Source organism: Carcharodon carcharias, chromosome 7 (assembly GCF_017639515.1).
Source record: "Carcharodon carcharias isolate sCarCar2 chromosome 7, sCarCar2.pri, whole genome shotgun sequence".
Classification (NCBI taxonomy): domain Eukaryota; kingdom Metazoa; phylum Chordata; class Chondrichthyes; order Lamniformes; family Lamnidae; genus Carcharodon; species Carcharodon carcharias.
The window spans coordinates 45,018,364-45,041,431 of NC_054473.1; the positions used below are offsets into that span (position 1 = coordinate 45,018,364).

At 40.8% G+C, this 23,068-nt stretch overlaps 1 protein-coding gene across 1 annotated transcript in view; it reads left to right on the forward strand.

The window, feature by feature from the left end:
* Positions 1-23,068, forward strand: part of LOC121279750 (receptor-type tyrosine-protein phosphatase gamma-like) — a 783,231-nt gene that overhangs the window by 504,590 nt on the left and 255,573 nt on the right. The window contains exons 7-8 of the mRNA XM_041191026.1: positions 4,282-4,439; positions 10,971-11,151. Of these exons, the coding sequence (XP_041046960.1) occupies positions 4,282-4,439; positions 10,971-11,151 (339 nt within the window). The remainder of the gene's footprint in view (positions 1-4,281; positions 4,440-10,970; positions 11,152-23,068) is intronic.

Consider the following 23,068-nt stretch of genomic DNA (forward strand, 5'->3'; position numbering starts at 1 on the left):
AGGGAGGGAAGAATTGACTCATGTTCTTGTTCCTGATCACTGCAGATTCCTGTTAGATTGTGTGTGTTTGTGTGTGTTTACGCACATGTATAGGATTCAGCTCATCTCTGATGCCTCCAGTGAATGGATAACCTGCTGCCATATGCTGACTTGATGCATTGATCATGTCATGTGACAGTACCTATTGAAAAATATGCAAATAATGACTTAACAAACCTGTTCTTTCAGTAAATCAGTATTAACAGACTGTGATGGAACTGCAACTAGTAATTTATGCAGTTTGAACAATACAAAATTTATCTCCTTAATTTGAATTACTTTGAACCTAATGCCCATATACAGTAAGAATTTAATTATTAAAAACTAATAAAATTGCATATTTTCTGTGTTTGAAGTTGCTATCAGAACTAGTCTAGGAGTATAATATCAAACCTCTTACAGGAACTACCACATCAACTTTATGGAGCAAAGGGTCACTGTATATAAATAATAGATGCAATACAATTACTACTTCAACTGATTAAAATAAGATGAAAGCTTTCCTGTTTTATTTTGGAGAAATAAATTCTCTCTGTTATTTCATGTCACTATTGTATTTCAAGATGAAAAACTGCTTTGTAAGCTGAAAACACAATACACATACAATTGACGAATGGTTGATGGTGTTTATCTCCTCAGCTAAAGTGTATATAATTAGTTATGTGAGGTCAGCATGGGGATTAGCATGTAGTCCTATTGATTTCTTTAGTATTGAAGACTGGCCATATAAATTTATTACTCTTCCAGTTCACTATGGAATAGATTTTTAATTATTTTAGGGACTGGTTGTTTCAATATCCCAGTGCACCCATGCCTGTAGTCAAAATGGATTTAAATTTTCCTGGTTAAGTGGATAACATTTAGCTTTCAGAAAATGGGAATTCAGTTTGAGTTTGAATAGATTTTGCCTTCGAGAAAGAATGATCTTTCACCTGTATCAGTGCAGCACTGGACTTAACAAACTTTGCAGCACATCCTGTTTCTCTTCCTTGCCCCCGGGCTCCAACTGCAAATTAAGGTTGAATTCTACCTATCACTTCCATTTGATCCAAATTGGGCTCCTTGTAGCAATTCTTAGTTGTGATGTGCAGTTCTCTGCAACAGAGAAAACAGAAAAACATCCCATCTTAAAAAAGGAATAATATTTTTGGATGATGAAACACCATTACTGACTCAATCCCTTAGTGAAATGTCCCTTTCATGGCCCACTTTACCTTTTAAACTGTTGGAGGGAGCATGTGAGCAAAAAAGAGTGAAGTTGGTTGAAGTCAGGAAGAAATTTCAATTTTATTTAGGCTCTGAATTTGTCTTTGCAAATAGTCAAAACAAAAATTTGGGACAGGTTTTAACTTTTGGGGTGCAAACAGACCACTCACCCATGCCTGGAGTGAAAGGGCCAGCTATTTCAAAGCCTATGCTTCATTTATTTAAAATCAGCAAGCTGGTTTCCCTAAACCTATAAAAGGATGTCCATGATGTAGCTCATTGTACTTGGGTTGGTGCAACTTGGCTACCCGTGGGGAGATTGATCATGGAGGTGAGCTCTCTTAAGAGCAATTGCTACTGATTGGCTCCACAACTCCAGAATAACTATTAAAATTTAAAAGTCACCTTCTTGAGATTCTTACATGTACTAACAGCAAAAATATTAATAGAGTGCATGGAACATTGTCCATTCAGATCTGTCTTAAAATGAGATCAATGAGTACAATCCCAATTTGCATATCAAAAGGATTTCTGCCTGAAACAGACACTTATGACACAATCTTGGAATTCTTGTATGGCATTGGGCAGGAGTATCTGTGATACTCAAGTGGTCAGTCTATGGATCTCATTTGACTTGGTCAAGTTAAAATTGGCCCCTTTATTTTTTAATCATTGACTTAAATGGCATTTAGGTAACTTAAATAGGAAATGGCCACAGCCTGTTTTGAAAAACAATTTGAGTTTACTATCATTTAATGTTTTGTGTGGACTACTCACCAGGGATATCCAGATTAAGCCTGAAAGTTAAAATCACACCAGCCTCATGCTGCCAAGGTCAGAGGTGTTTGTCGTTCAGCTTGCATATTCCCATCTGATTCCTTCTCCATGTTAAAATCAGGCCTTTAATAAAACTGAAATTTGCTGCTTAAGTTTGAAATATTCCTGCCAGATTGGAAAAAAAGTTGACTTTGGGATTGCTTCCCAACTCCCATCTTTTTATTCTCAAACATATATCTTTGACTGGGACTTTGAAGCCTTTATACCATGCAGCAGGAAGCACTGTGATTCCAGTTAAGAGTACTCTACAGGCAGTTGGAAAATTCTTGTAGAATACAAAAATCCTATTGTATAAAGCTGTGTGAGGAACTACACAGTCTGGTTAAGACTGAAGAAAGCTCCATTGAGAATGTAGCTTCCTGACTTACCTACAGGGAACCCTTAATATCGGAGAAATGACATGAGTGGGATCAGAAGGATTAATACAGATCAAAAATCCATTTAAACACATGGATTACATTTTAAATTAAATGTCTCAGTGTCACTTCAAACAACCAAAATTTGAGAAGTAGTGCATTAAACTTGAGGGTATTTGCTCACTCTGTTTAATCCTTGCAGATTTAAGTTTTGAATTTGGTAGAAAGGAAAATCAGGGGATGAGCCAAGCTGCTGATGTGCACTTTCTAAAGACATGTTTGGTTTTTTTTGCCATGGCCTCACCTCACCCTATCTCAGTAGCTACCTCCAGCTCAACAACACTCTAGGATCACTGCATTCCTCCAAATCTGGCCTCTTGTGCACTTCTCACTTCCTTCATACCACCACTGATGACAGTGCTGTCTAGGCCCAAAGTCTAAAATTCCCCATCTCAAAACTTTTAGCCTCTCTACTTCTCTCTGCTTCATCACAATGCTGTTTAAAACCTACCTCCTTGACCAACATTTGGTCGCCTGTCCTAAAGGGCAGAATTTTACGCTCAGCATGCAGGCGCGTGATGACGTCAGACGTGCATCTCGATGTCATCGTGCACTTGTGCGATATTTCGTTCGGCAGGCATGCGCCGTAGTCGGCTGTGCTCCCACCAATAGTTGAAAGGTCTATTAAGGCCATTAACAAGCTAATTAAACTCAAATTAACGCTGCCTGCCCAACCCTACAGTTGGCGGGCAGGCGAAAAGGCCAAGTGGCCTTTACATTTTTTAGGAAATCTCATTCACAAGTGGGATAAAGCAAATAAACATTAAATAAAAACTTTATTTTGGAATTAAAAACATGTCCCAGCTCATGTGACAGAGTCACATGAGGGGACATGTTTTCTTTAATTTTTACTGTCATTATTAAATTTTTTAAAAGAAGCTCCATGCCTCAGGAAATTAAAGTGCTCTTTTGCGCGCATGCGCAAACTGCACGCCAGGCCCGCTCTCCCTCCTCCCACCGCCCACACAGGTAGCGCTGACCACTGCCGCTCACGATCCATACAGGATGGGCCTTAATTGTGGAGCTGATTGCAGGCGGCGGGCGGCTTCCCAACCACACCTGGCAAGCCCGCCCAACCAGGGAAAAATTGTGGCCAGTGTATTCTTCTCCCACTTGGTGTCATTTTTGCTTGATTAAACTCATGTGAAGAACCTTACTATGTTAAAGATATTGCATAAAAGCAAGTTGTCCTTGGTGGCCTCTTATTCTATCTACCTTGAAGATCTTACTGCACTTGAGTACATTGTCTTAACCAAGAAGCTAGTAACATAGCCTGCCTATAGGTTAGTGCTAACGCTGTTGCAAAGCTGACCATGAGGAGAGCTGATTTGTACTGGTTTCCAGAAACAAATAAATCAGATTTTGCAGACCTCAGTGACCACAGATCCAGGAAATTCTGCTCCAGGGGCAGTCTGTGGTGAATGACCTGTCAATTGTAAATTGGAGCACACTAGAAATTGAATAACACTTGTTTACAAACCACATAAATAAAACATTGCTATAAAATGTCATTCACAGCAGTGGTATAATAACATAGTTATCCAGTTACTCTCTGCCCCTTCCTTTCTTCAAACTTTGGTTTTGAACTTGTCTAGATGTAATGATGTAAAATTGTACCAATGATGTACTCAAAATAAAGAAGTGACAATGTAAATGTAACTTTCATTGCAAAACAAAAATATGATGCAAATCTGTGCCTTAATTATTACCACATCTGCTTTTCGTATGTTACAATATAAAAATTTATGATGCTCTCTTCATTAATATTTACTATTTCCTACAGAAAAAGAAACTTTTCTGGATCCCTTTGTACTTGGGAATTTGCTACCTGACTCACTTGGGAGCTATTACAGATACTCTGGCTCCCTGACAACACCACCGTGCAGTGAAATTGTAGAATGGATAGTCTTCAGCAGACCTATCTCCATCTCCCTTGAGCAGGTATGTTTCAGTGGTAACATGGGAATGCGTGAACCTGCCCTTTACTCTCAGCTCCAGATTTCTAAAGCACTATTTATTTTAATTAAAGAAAATCTTGCCTTTACACAAACACCAATGGCTCCTTTGGAACAGACCTCACTACTGAATAGCTGTTGTCATGCAAGCAGAGATGTGTGATTGAACAAATTTACAGTGATAAAAAGGCTGATGCATGTCGGCACTTTTACATTTAGCACTTAAGCTTGTCTGAAGCTTAGTTTTGCCCTTGAGAAGGTCAGTTAGCTGATTTCATCATATTTTATCATACAATAAACCAAACTGCTTTCTTAGATATAAATCTTATACATCTTTTGCCAGATGTTCATTTGCAATATGATGGTTGCAGGAATTTAGAATTGTCAGCAGTGTTCAACATCTTTAACAAACCATTTTGTCCTGAGAGGAATTGAGATAGAAGGTGGCAACGGGCATATGTTCTTTGGCACAGGTTATGTTTATTGTTATAATTTTTTTTTTGCCATTGCTCTGTTGTATAATTTTAATGCAAGAGTATATTCCTAATTCTAAGTAGCCTTCACGACATGGTACTCATTGCATCTAGATGTCTGGAATGTGAAGAAAGGGCTGATTTTATATTAACTAATTAGCACTGTCATGTTGAGTCACACAGACATTCTCAATGTGAGCTTTAGCAACCAGCTCTGTCACAAGGATAAATTATTATTGATGACTCAAAAGAAATATCTCTAAAATTACTGTTCTATAAAGTTAACTATTTTTAAGTTGTTGCTAGTAACTAAATCCTAAAGATGTGTTTGTTTGCTAATTTATTTATACATGGTTTCAGAATTGATCATTTTGTTCCTTTTAAGGAAGGCAGTGATATTTGTGACATTAAGAATCATAGAAAGTTTGTGACACAGAAGGAGGCCATTCGGCTCATTGTGTCCATGCCAGAGGAGCTACCCAACCTAACCTCACCTTCCTGTTCTAGATGCGCAGCCCTACAGATTACGATTCTTCAAGTCGACATCCAAATACTTTTCAAATGTGGTGAGAGTTTCTGCCTTTACCACTGTTTTAGGCAGTGAGCTCCATTCCCTACCACCCTCTGAGTGAAAAAATAATTCCCCATGTCCCCTCCAAAACTTCTTTACCAATTAATTTAAATCCATGCCTTCCAATTTTTGACCCCACGGCTAAGGTAAATAAATCATCCCTATTTCCTCTATCTGGGACTCTGATAATTTTATATACCTCAATTAAGTCATCCCTCAACCTCCTCTGTTCCAAGGAAAACAATCCCAAACAATCCAATCTTTATGTATTTTCCAGTCCTGGCAACATCCTCCAAAATCTTGTCTGCACCCTCCCAAGTGCAATCATATATTTCCTACTAAGATAAAAGCAAAATATTGCGGATGCTGGAAATCTAGAACAAAAACAAAATACCTGGAAAAACTCAGCAGGTCTGACAGCATCTGCAGAGAGGGATACAGTTAACGTTTCGAGTCCGTATGGACTTGAAACGTTAACTGTATCCCGTTTTTCCAGGTATTATTGTTCTTGTCACATATTTCCTGTAGTTTGGTGACCAGAACTGTACGTACTATACAAGTTGTGGTCTAAATGGTGTTGTACACAGCTGTCTGGAGATGGCCTTCTGCAGCAGACGAAAGAGCCAGCACTCAGGGTAACAATGAGGTTCCCCTTCCCCACCTCCCAGCGACTTGACCACAGTGGTGGCCTTAGGTTGCTCTATGTAGGTGTTCCCCCTCCACGCTGGTGACCTGGCAGCTGTGGCTATTTTTTATTTCAAAACTTTTAAATGTACTGAGAGACTACCTCAAAATGGAGGCAACCTCTTCCTTATGTGCAGTGGCAGGGTCCTTCTGCTCTGGAGGGCTTCCTTTTTATTCATTTAACAGGATGTGGGCATCGCTATCTAGGCCAACATTTGTTGCCCATCCCTAATTGCCCTTGAGAATGTGGTGGTGAGCTGCCTTCTTGAACCACTGCAGTCCATGTGATGTTGGTACACCCACAGTGCTGTTTGGGAGGGAGTTCCAGGATTTTGACCCAGCGACAGTGAAGGAACGGCAATATATTTACAAGTCAGGATGATGAGTGGCTTGGTGCGGAACTTCAAGGTGGTGATGTTCCCATCTATCTGCTGCCCTTGTCCTGCTAGATGGTAGTAGTCGTGGATTTGGAAGGTGCCACCTAAGGAGTCTTGGTGAATTTCTGCAGTACATCTTTTAGATGGTACACACTGCTGCCACTGTGCGTTGGTGGTGCAGGGAGTGAATGTTTGTGGATGTGGTGCCAATCAACTGACTTTGTCCTGGATAGTGTCAAGCTTCTTGAGTGTTATTGGAGCTGCACTCATCAAGGCATGTGGAGAGTATTCCGTCACACACCTGATTTGTGCCTTCTAGATGGTAGACAGGCTTTGGAGAGTCAGGAGGTGAGTTATCTGTTACAGGATTCCTAGACTCTGACCTGCTCTTGTAGCTACAGTATTTATACGGCAAGTCCAGTTCGGTTTCTGGTCAATGGTCACTCCCAGGATGTTGATAGTGGAGGGTTCAGCAATGGTAATGCTATTGAATGCCTAGAGAAGATGCTTAGATTCTCTCTTGTTGGAGATAGTCATTGCCTGGCACTTGTGTGGTACGAATGTCATTTGCTACTTGTCAGCCCAAGCCTGGATATTGTCCAGGTCTTGCTGCATTTGGGCATGGACAGTTTCAGTATCTAAGGAGTTGCAAATGTTGCTGAACATTGTGCGATCACCAGCGAACATCCCCATTTCTGACCTTATGATGGAAGGAAGGTCATTGATGAAACAGCTGAAGATGGTTGGGTCTAAGACACTACCCTGAGGTACTCCTGCAGTGATGTCCTGGAACTGAGATGATTGACCTCCAACAACGACAACCATCTTCTTTTGTGGTAGCTATGACTTCAACCAGCAGAGTGTTTTCCCCTGATTCCCGTTGACTCTAGTTTTGCTAGGGCTACTTCAAGCCACACTTGGTCAAATGCAGCCTTATATTCTGTCGCCCTTGCAATAAAAGCTAACATTCCATTTGCCTTCCTAATTATTTGCTGTACCTGCATGCGAATTTTTTGTGATTCATGTACAAGGACACCCAGATCCCTCTATACCGCAGAGTTCTGCAGTCTCTCTATTTAAATAATATTTTGTTTTTGTATTCTTCCTGCCAAAGTGGATAACCTCATATTTACCCACTTTGCAGTCATGTCACTAACGTAGATCATAAATAATTGAGGCCCCAGCACTGATCCAAATGGCACTCCACTGGTAACTGTTTCCCAACCTCAAAATGACACATTTATTCCTACCCTCTGTTCCTTGTTAGTTATCCAATCCTTTATCCATGCTAATATATTACCTTCAACACCATAGGGAGGATTTTCCCCTCGTTAGGTGGGCCCTGGAGCGGCTGTGCAACGGTCTCCCGCTCAGAATCGCGCCCCAACTGCGATTTCATGCTGGCTGGCCAAGTAACAGTCAGCTAGCATGAATCATGCGCTGAAACACTGAAGCACTACTTAGGTGAGTGGGTGGAGGAGGACAAGCGTGGAAGTCAGTGCATGCATGGGGTACACTCACAGAAAGCTCCTTGAAGGCACAGAGCTGCCTCAGGGAGCTGAAGATTTATAACATTAAAAATAAAGATTTAAAAAATAAGGAAAACTTGTGCCCACATCTGTCACATGAGCAGGGACATGTTGCAAATGCGTTCTGAAAACTTTTTATTTTATTTTTAATTAACATTGGAAACCTCATCCCACCCCTGGATGAGATTTCCTCAAAAATCAAAAAGCTGCTTGGCCTAGTCACCTGCCCGCCAACCATAATGTTGGACGGGCAGGGAAAAATTCTATTTAATTGATCAATTAATGGGCTTAACAGCCCTCTTAATTGTCGACAGGCACACTGCTGACTCCGGCGTGCACCCGCCAACCAAAATATTGCACAAGTGCACAATTACGTTGGGATGCTCGTCCAACATCACCGTACACTGATTCACGCTTGTGCATGTCAGGCGCGCACCCACACGTCGAGGTGAAAATTCGGCCCCATGAGCTTTTGTGTAGTAATCTTTTATGTGGCACCTTATCAAATGCCTTTTAGAAATCCAAATACGCTGCATCTACTGATTTCCTTTTATCCAGCCTGCTTGTTACATCCTCAAAAAGCTCTAATAAATTTATCAAATGTGATTTCCCTTTCACAAAACCATGTTGACTCTGCCTGATTGTATTTTAAATGTCCTGCCATCCCTCCTTAATAATGGATTCTAGCACTTTCCCCAAGGATAGATCCTTTGGAGACACCAGAAGTAACTGTACAGGAATGATAGGAGTAGCTGTTGATGGCAATTCTCTAACTACAATTAGGTAGACTTGAGGGTGCAAATTTTGGTCTAGTTTTTGTCTAAATGTTTGCTATTGTAAATTGCTATGTCAACATTTTCATTCAGCTTTTGCTTTTTTAACTGGCTTTAACCACTAGATAGGTATAATGAAACATTTTCACAAGTTTCTCTCCCAATTCCAACGTCATCTTACATAAGAAAGCAGCTTGTATTCATGAACTGATCATGGCCAATGTTATGAGCAATTTACTTGTATCATATAAAATTGAACCATTGTCACATTGTGTTCTGAGTCCATTTGTGAACTGTGAACTTCTAACAACTGGCTATTTAAGCACATACTCTATTTTGTGTTTTGTGTATGTCTGAAAGAATTGAAGCTTAAATTTATGTTATTTTTAAACATGTCCTTGTATTTCACCAATACAGTTGATGCATCTCAAACATATCTGGAGAGCTTTGAAAAGGATTGCAGTGCTAGTTTTATAATAATAATATTATACCTTTGCTTAAGGATGTCTAAAATGCATTAGTGCCACCCAAAAGCATTCTTTGATACACTTGAAACCTGATATAATATGCATTGCACTCTGCTCCCTCAGTAAAGGAGAAATAATTTTAACAAAAATGCCTAAGTCAGCTCATGTTTCTCACAGATCATTTCTTGATAAGAACCTGTGCACATGTACAATCAGGTGAGAAGGAGTAGAATGGCTCCCCTCTTTTCCCACTCCACATTTGACTGCAACAGGGTTTTTAAAAAAGGTTACGCCTGCCAGTTTGGTGAGTGTTTAATTGTTTACATGCTATAACTGTAAAAAAAAACACACAGACAGGTTTTTCTGTAAGTTTTTAAAGAAAGGAGAATAGTATTTATTGTACTTAGTACCCAATCTAAAAAACTGCTCTACCTCTCACACATGCATGCATTCAAGAGTTCACATACACATACAAATAAGTTACAAAGTGGGAAGATACATTAAGTAGTTTAAAAGTCCAAAAATAGTCAGTTGTATACGGATTTAGTACATTGGTGCCTTGGATGGTTCAGACTAGGCTTGATGATCTTTTTGGATTCTGTGTCGAGACGATTTAAAGATGTTGACATACGATTTATATATTCACTTCTGAATTGGCAACTGCTGGGCTGATTCTGAAAAACACTATCTGACTGTCTGCAGCATGCAGATGGTCAAAAAACAGGCAGGGCTCAAGTTTGCAGGGTAGATGTAGACAGAGGGAGTGCCCACTCAGGATCCTTCTTCTACATCTTCATCTTCCTCTTCCTCTATTCGCTGCTTCTTCTGTTCTCTATCCTGGAGAAAAGCAGTTTCTTAAAACAAAAAAGAGGGTTTGTTGGCTCATCACAAGATTCCCTCTTGCCAACTGACCAGTTATCCAAACATGGACGTAGCAAGTTGATTCCAGATCCATGGTTTAGACAGGATTAGATTATGGTTGGAAGAGTTCTTTTCTTAGCCAGGGTTCATTGTTCAAAGTGTTTGTGCCTAATGGCTTCTTCCACACACAGCTGGGTACACAGCTTATTATCTGGATGCTTTGTGAATGATTCAAGAGGTGAGCCATTCACGTTCCTCTAAGGTGATTGTCTCTGATGGGTTCTTCTAGACAGTCTGGCTCCATTACAACAGCTTTGGAATTTGCAGGGCACAGCTATTTACTATTCAGCTATCTGGGAAGCTGCTGTTTTAAGTCATTGAAATGCAGTTGTTCAGTCTTTTAAAACTCAACCATTGGTTTCATCCCAATAAATAAATAAAGTAATTTTGATATAAAGCACGGTGTTATTACAATATTATGTGAAATTAAACATATTGTCCTCCTATTTTTAAATTAGAACTCTTCAGTTATCCTTTTAATAATGAGATTGGCAACAACTACTGTTGGATCTTCAGGTTTGTAATTTTCTCATAGTGTGGCAGGATAGGAACTAGGGCTAGATAAGATCACTGGCATTAATTCTATGAGTAACTCTGCTTCCTCTACAACATATCAGTTTTGGTATCATGGTTTCCTGGCATTTTACAACCTAGATATTCCATTATGAATGATTTATTCTCTAACCACCATTAATTTCTTCATGTTTAATTGCTTTGTGCAGCTGGATGCTTTTTATTCCATATTTACCACTGAACAGCAAGACCATGTCAAATCAGTGGAGTACTTGAGGAACAACTTCCGACCACAACAGAACCTGAATGACAGGATGGTCTACAAGTCTGTAGTCAAAGACTCATGGAACCAGGCGACTGAAAACCCTGGTATCCTACATATTACAGAAGGTATTTTTATTTACACAAGCTTTTCCATCAAGTTGCTACATTAACTAAAATAATGTACAGAATGTAGGGTAAAATGGTTTGTGCATTCAAAATCGGTGAGGCAGAGCAGTACACTATCTTACGGACAAGATTCAGATTTATCTAACGTTTCGAGTTGAATATGACTTTTCTTCAGAACTTAAGATGTTCCTTTGAAATTCTTCAGAACTTCAAAACTGTTCTTTAGAAGTTCAGAGAGGTTCTGAGAAGAGCTATAATCTACTTGAAAGGTTAACTTTGTTTCTCTCTCCACAGATGCTGCCAAACCTGCTGAGCATTTCCAGCTCTTTCTGTTTTTATTTCAAATTTCCAGCATCCGCAGTATTTTGCTTTTATATCGGATTCATCTAAATTGGTTTTTAAAATGGAACACAGAGTCTTTATTGAATTTTTGAGACTGTGCCTTGCTTTCTTTGAAGTTGGTGAATATCTTGAAAGCTAATGTATGAACTACTTAGTTTAAGGTCATGAAAACATTCTCTCTTCAAAAAGGCTTTTACTTGTAATATCTGCTGAGATTATTGGAGAACCAATGGCTCTTCTTAGTAAAACTTATATTGTAGAACATTAATTAACCTATTACTTTATTAAAATTTGCTGATATCAAAACTAAAATGCCTGAATCAGCAATGAGCAATTACTGTGATAGTTAATTTTTTGTAAACTTCTTTGCTAGTTTAAAAGCTCAATAATTGATTTTAAAAGTGCTATCAGATCGAAACATGCATTGGCTTGGGGAGAATAGTTGTAATATGCATTGTTTTTGTAACATTGACATCATGTGAAAGTGATATTAGCATGATTTATGTCTTGTTGCATGATTATAAACAAACAAGAAAAAATTGCCAAAAATACTTTATAAGATGAAAATAGTGCGCCTTTGAGGCTTGATGCGGAACTTAGTGCTTTAATGTGCTCGGATGTGGCTTGAAGCATACTGGTATTTTCAAATTACTGTCAGAAGTAAACAAAATTTCCTGTAGCACTTTGTTCTTCCCTACAAACTTTTGAAGGATCAAAAGGTTTGATTTCAAGACAATGCAAAGTGCAGCAGCTGCTGTAAAGAGGGAATGAAGAACTTAAATTTATCTAATGGTTTTCCCACATTATATAATGGCATTGGTAGGATGTCCAAAAGTGGTTTGCAATCACTAAAGTAATTTTAAACTGTAATCACTGTTGCAATGTGGGCATAAATGGAAGCTAATTTGCATACAACAAGGTCCCATAAGTAACAGTGAGACCAACACTTAATCTTACTATAACCTTTCCAATATAATGAATGTGTCTCCTTTAGTTTGATCAAATAATTGTTTATAGTTAATTGAATTTAATTTTTAAATGTATTTCCACATACAAATAAGGAAAAAGAAATGCTAATATGTTAACTACGCAGTTGTTGGTGAAGAACAGAAAACTACAAAATAGTGCAAGTTTTTGTTAGCCTTAAGAGTCAAAAAAAGCTCAAATCCAAAAGATCAATAGCATTATGGATAGATTGAGCTTTGTTTGTTCTGTTTTAATTTAATCCAAATCAGAAATTTGCAAACTAGATCTAGAGTGTTGAAGTAATCGAGGTTCAAAACTTCATCCAAGTTCAACATCATTAATTCAGAGTGAAGCTCCCCTCTGGCATCTTGGTTAAGGTGAGGATAGCAAGTGAATGCAGTGGACTATTTGACTGTTGAATGCATTGACTGTTGACTCCAAAAATTGTGCTCACTGACATTCACTTTCCAGAAACACTGATAACAATCAGGGGTAGGACCATCTGGCTGTCTTTTTACCCATTCCTATCCAAGATGTTAAAGCCACTCAGAATTATCCTAGCATTGTCCCTCCTCGAGATTAGCTAATTTAACACATATTGGGGAACATAGGGCAGGATTTTCCTGTCAGCGAGCGGGGTCGGGGCCTGCTCGCCAATATGTAAATGATGCACGGTGACATCGGGCAGAACTCCCGACGTCACCGCGCCCCCATTTAAATTTTCAGGTAGGTGGGAGCTCAGCAAAATCAGCTGTACGCCCACCGACCTGTTAATGGCCAATTGAGCCATTGACAAAGTCGCTTAACTAATTAATGGACCTGCCCATCCAACCTTAAGGTTGGCAGGCAGGCCAGGAGCCCTGGCGGGAATTAGAAATAGCATGAAACCTCATCCATGGGCGGGATGAGGTTTCATGTAGGTTTTAAAAAAACTTATTAAAGTTTTTGGAAAAATTATGGACATGTCCCAACTCATGTGACAGTGTCACGTGAGGGAACATGTCAGAATTTTTTTTTTCTCTATTTTTAATATTTTGGACAGAACAGCCGATCACCGTGAAGCAGCACTTAGCCTCAGGGAGATGAGTGCACTCTTTCGTGCGCATGCGCGAAAGAGCTCACTCTCAGGTTTAGGGATTTCCCCCGCCCACACAGGTAGCACATAGCGCTTCCGTGCGGACGTCACGCTGGGCGGGCCTTAATTGGCCCACCCACATAAAATGACACCGCGCCCCCGATCAGGGGCGCCAATCGGAAGCACGCCTGTGCGCGCCCGCAATTCAACTTCGCCCCCAATGGGAGGGAGGGGGGGTGTGGCGGGAGAATCTTGCCCGTGGAATTTTCATAAAATGACCCAGAGGAAATACAGATAGGAAATACAGATAGAAAGTTGGTTGATGAACAATAAACAGATATGCTAAATGAGTATTGGGGAAAGGGTTGGAAATTATGTACCCCAGCAGTCAATGTTGGGTTGTTTTTGTTCTCTGTATGTATAGTAGATCTGGACTGGATAGAGGGAACACAATTTCAAAATTTGCTGATGACACAAAAGTCGATGATTTGGTAAATATCAAGAAAAACTGTAAAAGACTTCAGAAAGGTATAGGTTAGCGGAATAGCCGATGTACTTTATTGTGAATAAATATAAAGTAAGAAATGTAAAACTGCAGCAGAAATGGGTGGACAGGCAACGAAACTGGTGCCACTGGCAGGACGCCAAATTTTATGGCCCCCCGGGGTGGGCTGTAAAATTCCGGCCACCATTTCTAAATTTGCGATTTGCACCAAACTGGGGAGGACAGTCAATACTGAGGAGAACTGCTCCCAGGAGAAAAGAAAGAAATGAATGGTAGGATACACTTTATGGAAGCATGCTGAAGGGTTTGGATGGACAGAGGGATCTACTAGTTCAGATACACAATTACATAACAAAAATAAAAATACCTGGAAAAACCCAGCAGGTCTGGCAGCATCTGCGGAGAGGAACACACTTAATGTTTCGAGTCCATCTGACTTTTCAACAGAACTAAGTAAAAATAGAAGAGAGGTGAAATATAAGCTGGTTTAAGTGGGGGGGGTCGGTGGTGGGACAAGTAGAGCTGGATAGAGGGCCAGTGATAGGTGGAGATAGCCAAAAGATGTCATAGACAAAAGGACCAAGAGGTGGTGAAGGTGGTGATATTATCTAAGGAATGTGCTAATTAAGGGTAGAAAGCAGGACAAGCAAGGTACAGATAGCCCTAGTGGGGGTGGGGTGAAGGGAAGGGTTCAAAATAGATTAAAAGGTAGAGATAAAACAATGGATGGAAATACATTTAAAAATAATGGAAATAGGTGAGAAAAGAAAAATCTACATAAATTATTGGAGAAAAAAAAGCGGGGCGGGGGTGAAGGAGAGAGTTCATGATCTAAAATTGTTGAACTCAATACTCAGTCCGGAAGGCTGTAAAGTGCCTAGTTGGAAGATGAGGTGCTGTTCCTCCAGTTTGCGTTGAGCTTCATCGGAACAACACAGCAGGCCAAGGACGGACATGTGGGCATGGAGAGCAGGGTGGAGTGTTGAAATGGCAAGTGACAGGGAGATCTGGATCATGCTTGCGGACAGACCGAAGGTGTTCTGCAAAGCAGTCACCCAGTCTCCAATGTAGAGGAAACCACATTGGGAGCAACGAATGTAGTAGACTAAATTGAGGGAAGTGCAAGTGAAATGCTGCTTCACTTGAAAGGAGTGTTTGGGCCCTTGGACGGTAAGGAGAGGGGAAGTAAAGGGACAGGTGTTGCACCTTCTGCGGTTGTATGAGAAGGTGCTGTGGGAGGGGGTTGAGGTGTAAGGGGTGATGGAGGAGTGGACCAGTGAGTCCCGGAGGGAACGATCCCTGCAGAATGCCGCCAGGGTGGGTGAAGGGAAGATGTGTTTGGTGGTGGCATCAAGCTGGAGTTGGCGGAAATGGTGGAGGATGATCCTTTGAATGCGGAGGCTGGTGGGGTGATAAGTGAGGACAAGGGGGACCCTATCATGGTTCTGGGAGGGAGAGGAAGGTGTGAGGGCGGATGCGCGGGAGATGGGCCGGACACGGTTGAGGGCCAAGTTCAGCCAGCCGGAGGAGAGTAGTGGTGGATGGGGATTATTCCGGCCTCTGTTTGAGGAAGAAGCGGAGAGCCCTCAGACCATCCTGGTGGGGGATGGAGGTGTCATCGATGTACCAGAGAAAGAGTTGTGGGAGGGGGCCGGATTAGGGCTGGAACAAGGAATGTTCCACGTACCCCATAAAGAGACAGGCATAACTGGGGCTCATGCGGGTACCTTTTATGTGGAGGAAGTGAGAGGAGTTTAAGGAGAAATTGTTCAGTGTGCAACTGCAAGTCATCATTAAAAAGGGTACCGGAATTTTGGGCTTTATAAATAGGTGTATATAGTATGAGAAGAAAGAGGTGATAATGAATTTGCACAAATATTGATTAGGCCGGAGTTAAACCACAGCATGAAGCTTTGCAAACCCCATTATAAAAGCGGCATTAAAAGATATAGAAAGTGTTCAATGTAAGCTCACCAGAATGATACCAGCAATGAAAAACAATAATTAGAATTAGAGAACTGAGATATTTGAACTATTTCTACTTGCATCGAGAAAGCGAAGAGCAGACTTAATAGTGCTATTTAAAATTATTGATTTTGATAAGAATGAATAGGGAAAGACTATTTCATCTGATTGAGAAATTAGTGATGTGTGGCCATCAATTTAAAATTATTACAAACAGTAAAGAGGGTAATTAGGAAAATATTACCTGCATGGAGAATTGTTGGAATGTAGAATTCTTTGGCACAGGAAGGGGGTCATCACAGAGACTGTTGCATCTTTCAAGGGAAGACGATACATGAAAATGGAGAAAGATTTTTAGATCAGCGTGCAGGCATGATCAACGGGCCCAGGAGCGGCTGGGGAATGGACCGCTGACCGCGATTTCACGCTGGCTGGCCACTTAACGGCCAGCCAGCGTGTAGAGTGCGCTGAAAGGCTCAGCACTGCTGGGGTGGGGACAGGAGGAGGGCAAGCATTGAAGTTGGCACAGGTACGGGCGAACATTCATAAAAAGCTCTCTGAAGGCAGAGAACCGCCTGAGGGAGCTGCAGACCTAAACAACCTAAAATAAAGTTCACAGAAACTGGAAAAAGTGTCCAACCTTCATAATCAGCCACCTGAAAATGAAGGTAATGAGAATGCTGTCCACAGAAATTTATTTTAATTTTAATTATCATGGAAGATGAAGTTTCCTGAAAAATGCAAAGGCCGCCTGGCCCATTCGCCCACCCGCCAACCATAGCGTTGGATGGGCAATGAAAAATCTCTATTAATTGTGCCATTATTGGGCTTAATTGCTGTCTTAATTGCTAGCAGGCGGGCTTTCGAGTTTAGCATGCGCCCGCTGACCGAAATATTGCATGAGTGCATGATGACATTGGGGCACTTGCCCAATGTCATCACGCGTGATTTCACGCTCGAGCAGGTCGGGTGCGCGCCTGCCCACTCAGTGAAAAACTCTGCCTCAGGACAATTTCTAGCAAGTAACAAACCCTCGATTTTATGGTGAACAGCATACAGCTTTTCACAGGCTTTTGAACAATAACTTGCTGTCATTGTGTATCTGACCTGGTACTACTTAAAGGCTTCAATTGACCCACTGCTGTGCTGCCTACCCAATATCTCCCCTGCTGTTGATAAAACTGCAGTAGGAGCAGGTGGACAGGCAGCAGGAATGGCACCACTGGCATGGTGCCCAATTTTATGCCCCCCCCCCACTCCTGCCTGCCATCCGAACCCCAGGTGGGTTGTAAAATTCCAGCCACCGTTTCTAAATTTGCGATTGACACCAAATTGGGGAGGACAGTCAATCCTGAAAAGAACTGCAGCAGATTACAAGAAGTCTTTAATAAACTTGCAGAATCGACATATAATTGGCAAATGAATTTCAACACATATGTATGAGATATTACATTTTGGTATGAAAAATAACCAGGTCACATATTATTTAGAAAGTAAAAAGTTAAATGGGATAAAGGAGTAAAGGGATTTGGGTGTACAAATGCACAATTCACTTCAACTGTCAGGTTAATAAGAACATAAAAATGCAAACTAAGCACTTTGATTTATCACTAAAGGAAGAAAATTGAAAGTAGAGAAGTAATGTTAAACTTGTATTGAACTGAGGCTTGACCGCATTTGGAGACCTGTTAACAATTTTGATCATTGTGTTATTAAAAAAGATATGGAGGTACTGGAGGTGAGGCAAAACAGCTTTACAAAGATGATACCAGAACTGCAAGATTCTCCTGTCAGGAGAAGAATGAATAGTCTGGGCTAAGGGGTGAACTCATAGAGGTCTTTAAAATTATGAGATACTTTGGTAGAATAGATACAGAGAATTTATTTCCACTTGTGTGGAAGAACAAAGCTAGAGGCCATCATTATTAGATGGTTACCAAGAAATCAAATAGGGAATTGAAAATAAACTTTTTTACCCAGACAGTGGTGAGAATGTGGAACTTGCTACCACAGGGAGCAGTTGAGGCAAATAGAACAGATGCATTTAAGGGATAGCTAGATAAGCATTTGAGGGAGAAGGAAAGAAAGAGTTATGTTAATAGAATTAGATGAGGAAGGATAGAGCATAAACAGTGACATAGACTGGTTAGACAGAATGGTCTGTTCTGTGCCATATATCTTATGTAATTCTGTATAATTCCAAAGTGGAGTTTTTTGCTGATTGTAAAGTCTTTCAACTATGCAACATTATTCAGCATTTCCTAAGCAGTACATACAGGGCTGAAACTTGAGTGTACTGGTTTAGAGTTGAACATGCTCTGACAAAAATATGGCAGCATTGGTATCATCTAACTCAATGGTAGAATGGTTTTCACCAGAAAAAATGATTTGCATTTATACCACACTTTTCAAGGCCACCAGACATCTCAAAGCATTTTACAGCCAATGAAGCATTTTTGAAGTGTAGTCACTGTTGCAACTTGGGAAATATGGAAGCCAACTTGCACTTGGCAAATTCCCACAAGCAGCAATCTGATAAAGACCAGATAATCTGTTTTTTTGTGATGTTGAGTGAAGGATAAACATTGACCAGAATGCCGGGAATAATTCCCCTGCTCTTCTTCGAAATAGTGCTCTGGGATCTTTTACATTCGTTTGAGCAGACAGACAGCCTCAGTTTAACATTTCATCCAAAAGACAGTGCAGTGCTCACTCTCCATTCTTCTTGAAGCAATTTTTATGACAATGCACGATTGCAGAATGCTGATCACTGTGCTTAATGCAATGCCAGATGACAACATAAACTTAACTTCAAACTTTTCAATGTTGGACTAAAAAGGATAATTGCTATAAGATCATTCCACTTTAGCTTTATTGTCAATAAGAAAAAAGTGGATAAGCAGACTTGTATTTTTTATATTTGTTTTATTATGTTCTTATATTAAACGCAACAGTAACTTATATAATGGACGGAATTGTCCCAGATTTGCACAAAGTGCAGTGGTAGGCAGGAAAAAGGATGTTTTTCCCGCCAGCTGCAGTGATGGCTTTTTGTGCTGTATCGACCCACCCCTGCCTCATTAAGCCAAGTGATTATGGTACTGGGCTTGTAACCCCAAGATCAAGAGTTCAAATCTCACAATGGCAAACTATGAAACAATATAACTTCATCTGAAACAGATGGAAACAGGTTTACTCAAAAGAGTATCAAGAGTTCAAATCTCACAATGGCAAACTATGAAACAATGTAACTTCATCTGAATAGGAACAGATGGAAACGGGTTTGTACTCGAAAGAGTTACATCCATTTAGCTTGGCCTAAATAGCCAAGTGGTTATGGTACTGGGTTTGTAACCCCAAGATCAAGAGTTCAAATCTCACAATGGCAAACTATGAAACAATGTAACTTCATCTGAAACAGATGGAAACGTGTTTGTACTCGAAAGAGTTACAGGAAACACGCCATCTCACTGGTGGGCGGCCTGTTATTTGCCCACCACGCTGTTACCTCGTGCATGGTGCCATATGTACACCTCTTAATGTTTGCAGCCCAGCACTGCTCTGGTGAAGAGGTGACCCCAAAAGCCAAGAAGAGTGCAGCCCCCAATTCAATGATGCATAGCTGGGATGCCTTCTGGCTGCCTTGGAGGCCCACCATGATGTCCTCTACTTCTGCTCTGGCTGCAGGAGGCCCATCAATCTCACCACTCCGGCTTGGGAAGTGGTGGCAGAGGTGGTCAGTGCCAATGCTGTACACGAAGCTGGCCATCCAGTGCAGAAAGAGGATAAATGACCACATCTTTGCCTCCAGGATAAGGCAAACACCATATCACTCTAAACTCACATACTCACACATTCACTGGCCATCACACATTCACTGGTTTCTCATTCACTGCTAGCTCAAGGGACATCAACACTCACTCTTTCACACACACCCTCACGTTTCCATCTTGCCTCATCTCCTCTGGAGACTGCCTCCTCAGCCCTCACAATCTTGAGGCCACTTGCACAGATCAACATGGGCCCCCTCGCACACCCTGGGATACCTCCCTTCCCCAGTACAGCCCTTGACTGAGGCTACTTCTCCTCCTTACCCAAGCAAGACTTAGCCATGCAGCCGTTGAAAAGCCACCCCTTAGAGACCTTCCTGTGAGCACCCTTAAAAGTGATGTGGTGCTGCCTGCGAAGCCTGGCACTAATAACCACAAGTGTTACCGAAGCAAGGTAGGCAAACAAACCCTGAGCGAATTGTAGCTCGCCAGGGGCACGTTGCTTATGTACAATTGGGAAACATGTTGGCATGAGTGCCTGGATGATTCAGTGTGGGGAGATGATTCCGGTGGGCAGGGTTTATAATGAGATGCTAAAGTATTGAAAAGCTTGGCTAAGCAAGTAGGTTTTAAGGAGTGCATTAAAGGAGGAAAGTGAGGTAAAGATGTGTAGGGAGGGTTTTCCAGAGCTTGGGGCAGAGGCAACTGAAGGCATAGCCATCAATGGTGGACCAATTAAAATGGGGGATGCGCAATAGGCCAAAATTAGAGGAGCACAGATATCTCAGAGGTTTGTGGGCCTGGAGGAAATTACAGTGATAGGGAGGGGCAAAGAAGTGGAGGAATTTGAAATCAAGGATAAACATTTTAAAATGAAGACATTTATGTTTAAGACATTTTACAAATATTTTAGCGGGACTAATAGACTAATATTTTCTATTTTATCTTTCTCAAATTTGAACCTACGAAGACTGAAAAGTTTAATTTTGAACAAGCAAGCTCGGTTGGAGTCTGCTTTGTGAAATGTTTATGACTGATGTTATTGTGTCTCACTAGAGGTCACTGGTAGAATCAATTTAAGTCAAATTAAACATTCTCAAGAAAACAGACTGTAGTGAAATTAAACTGGAACTGAGGCATGCAGTATCCATATAAACAATGATGAATTGTTTAATATCATGCAATGCACCAATCTAGGTATAACCCATGCCACTGGACTTGATCTCTATTTCGTAGCCTCATCAATTAACTCATCAGTTTAAATATTTCCAAAACTCAACTTGAACCTTACAAAAATAAATAAATAGAAAAATATTAGAAATCTGAACTAAAAACACCAGAATTTGTCAGCACCTGAAGAAGACACATTATCAATTCTGTCAGAAATTGAAATGTTGGCAAGACCCTTTTAAGAAGCTCTCTTATCTTCCAGATTCTAGCTCTGAAGGAATGTCTACACCAAAGCATTTAGCTTCTCAGATATTTTAGGACTTGTTTTATATTTGCAACCTTTTCTGTTTTAATTTCCATTTGAGTCCCTTCTTTTTGAAATGTTCACCATACTTGGATATCTTGAGCAGAGAAAATGGGTGCAATGATATTTTGCTTATTTTGTAGAAAAGCTGGCATGCTTCAAATCTTGATTTCTTGAAAATCTTCGCATATTGCGAAAATATAGGATTCATTTGAAACAACAGCAAATCCTTTGAATTTTGTTTGACACTTAGTGGCTGAGTTTATCAGTCTATTGACAATTGATAAGGCACTGTTAAAAGAAATAAAATGATTCAGAAGGACCATTGAAAGCTCATCACATTGGATTCAGAGCTCCTTCACAGCTTTCTGTGAAATTAGATTGAATAAATTCTTGCGGGATTTCACATGTTTGACCAATTGAATTTTCATTTTATCACTTAATTGAAATGGGTCTTTGTAAACTATTCCTGCAGAATAAGTTTGGCACAGTAGTTTTAGTATGAGATTATTGATCTCTCAAATACAAAACTCAAGCTTCAAGTCAATGACATTTGTTCACTATGGCATTCCCATATATGTACTTTCATGGATGCAGAATAAAAGCAGCAGTATGCAGGAGAAGGCAACAAAAGAGAAGATCAGCTCTCTCACCAGAGTTGATGGACTACACCAACCTCCTCTGTGATGCCTCAAAAGAGATCTGCTTAAGGAGGCAACGGTTCAAGGAATGGCACATAGAAGGAACTTTCCCCTTGCAAACTGACCTCCAAACATCCTCTGAAACATAAAATAAGGAACATTCTAACTTTAGAATACTGGACTATATATCACAGAATGACTACTGAGCCTATATATGTTTACAGCAAGTGTTTCTTTTGCTACTTCTGCCTACGCACTGGTTGCTAACCTTAAACCTATTCTGGGTCCTGCATCAAGATCATACCTGATGACTAGGTACACCAGTGACGTTTAGATGTATTGTGATGTCATCAGCCTTTTAAGAGCCAAATTTCCCTCAGTCTCAGGGCTTATGACCCCTAGGAAGACTCTTCAATAGGCTGCATCATCACTGGAGACAGCCTGGTCTTGTATTCTGTTACCTGATGTCAGCCTTGGCTTAATGGTTGCACTCATGTATGTATGTGAGCGGGAAATTTGTGGATTGAAGTCTCAAGAGCCTTTAGCACCTCAACTAAGCTGACACTCCAGTGCAGAACCAATAGAATGCTATACTGCCTAAGATGCCATCTTTCAAATGAGCTGTTAAACTAAGGTTACCATCTGCTGTCTCCAGTGGATGTGAAATATCTCACAACACTATTTGAAAAGAGCAGAGAAGATCTCCTGGGGCAGAATATTGCGCCCATCAGGCAGGCATGAGCCTGACCCTTACGAGCATAAAATGACGCACGACGATGTCAGGCAAGCGTCCTGACATCATTGTGCACTCGCATGATATTTCAGTTGGCGGGGGCCCGTGGGAGCTGGCACCACGCCCACAGACAATTAAGCAGCCTATTAAGGCCCTTAATCAACTAATTGTTTGGAATTTTTCGCTGCCCGTCCAACCGTTCAGTTGGCGGGCAGGCAATAAGGCCAAGCGGCTTTTGCATTTTTGCCAAAACCCCATCCACTGGCGGGATGAGATTTCATCCAATGATTAAAGAAAAATAAAAGCTTTTAAAGTTCTTTATTTATATTGATAAAAAATCTTCAGCTCCCTGAGGCAGCTCTGTGCCTCAGGGAGCTTTTAATGCGCACACCCCTGCACATGCGCACATTTCGGCGCTCCTGCTCCTCCCGTCCCCACTCAGCACT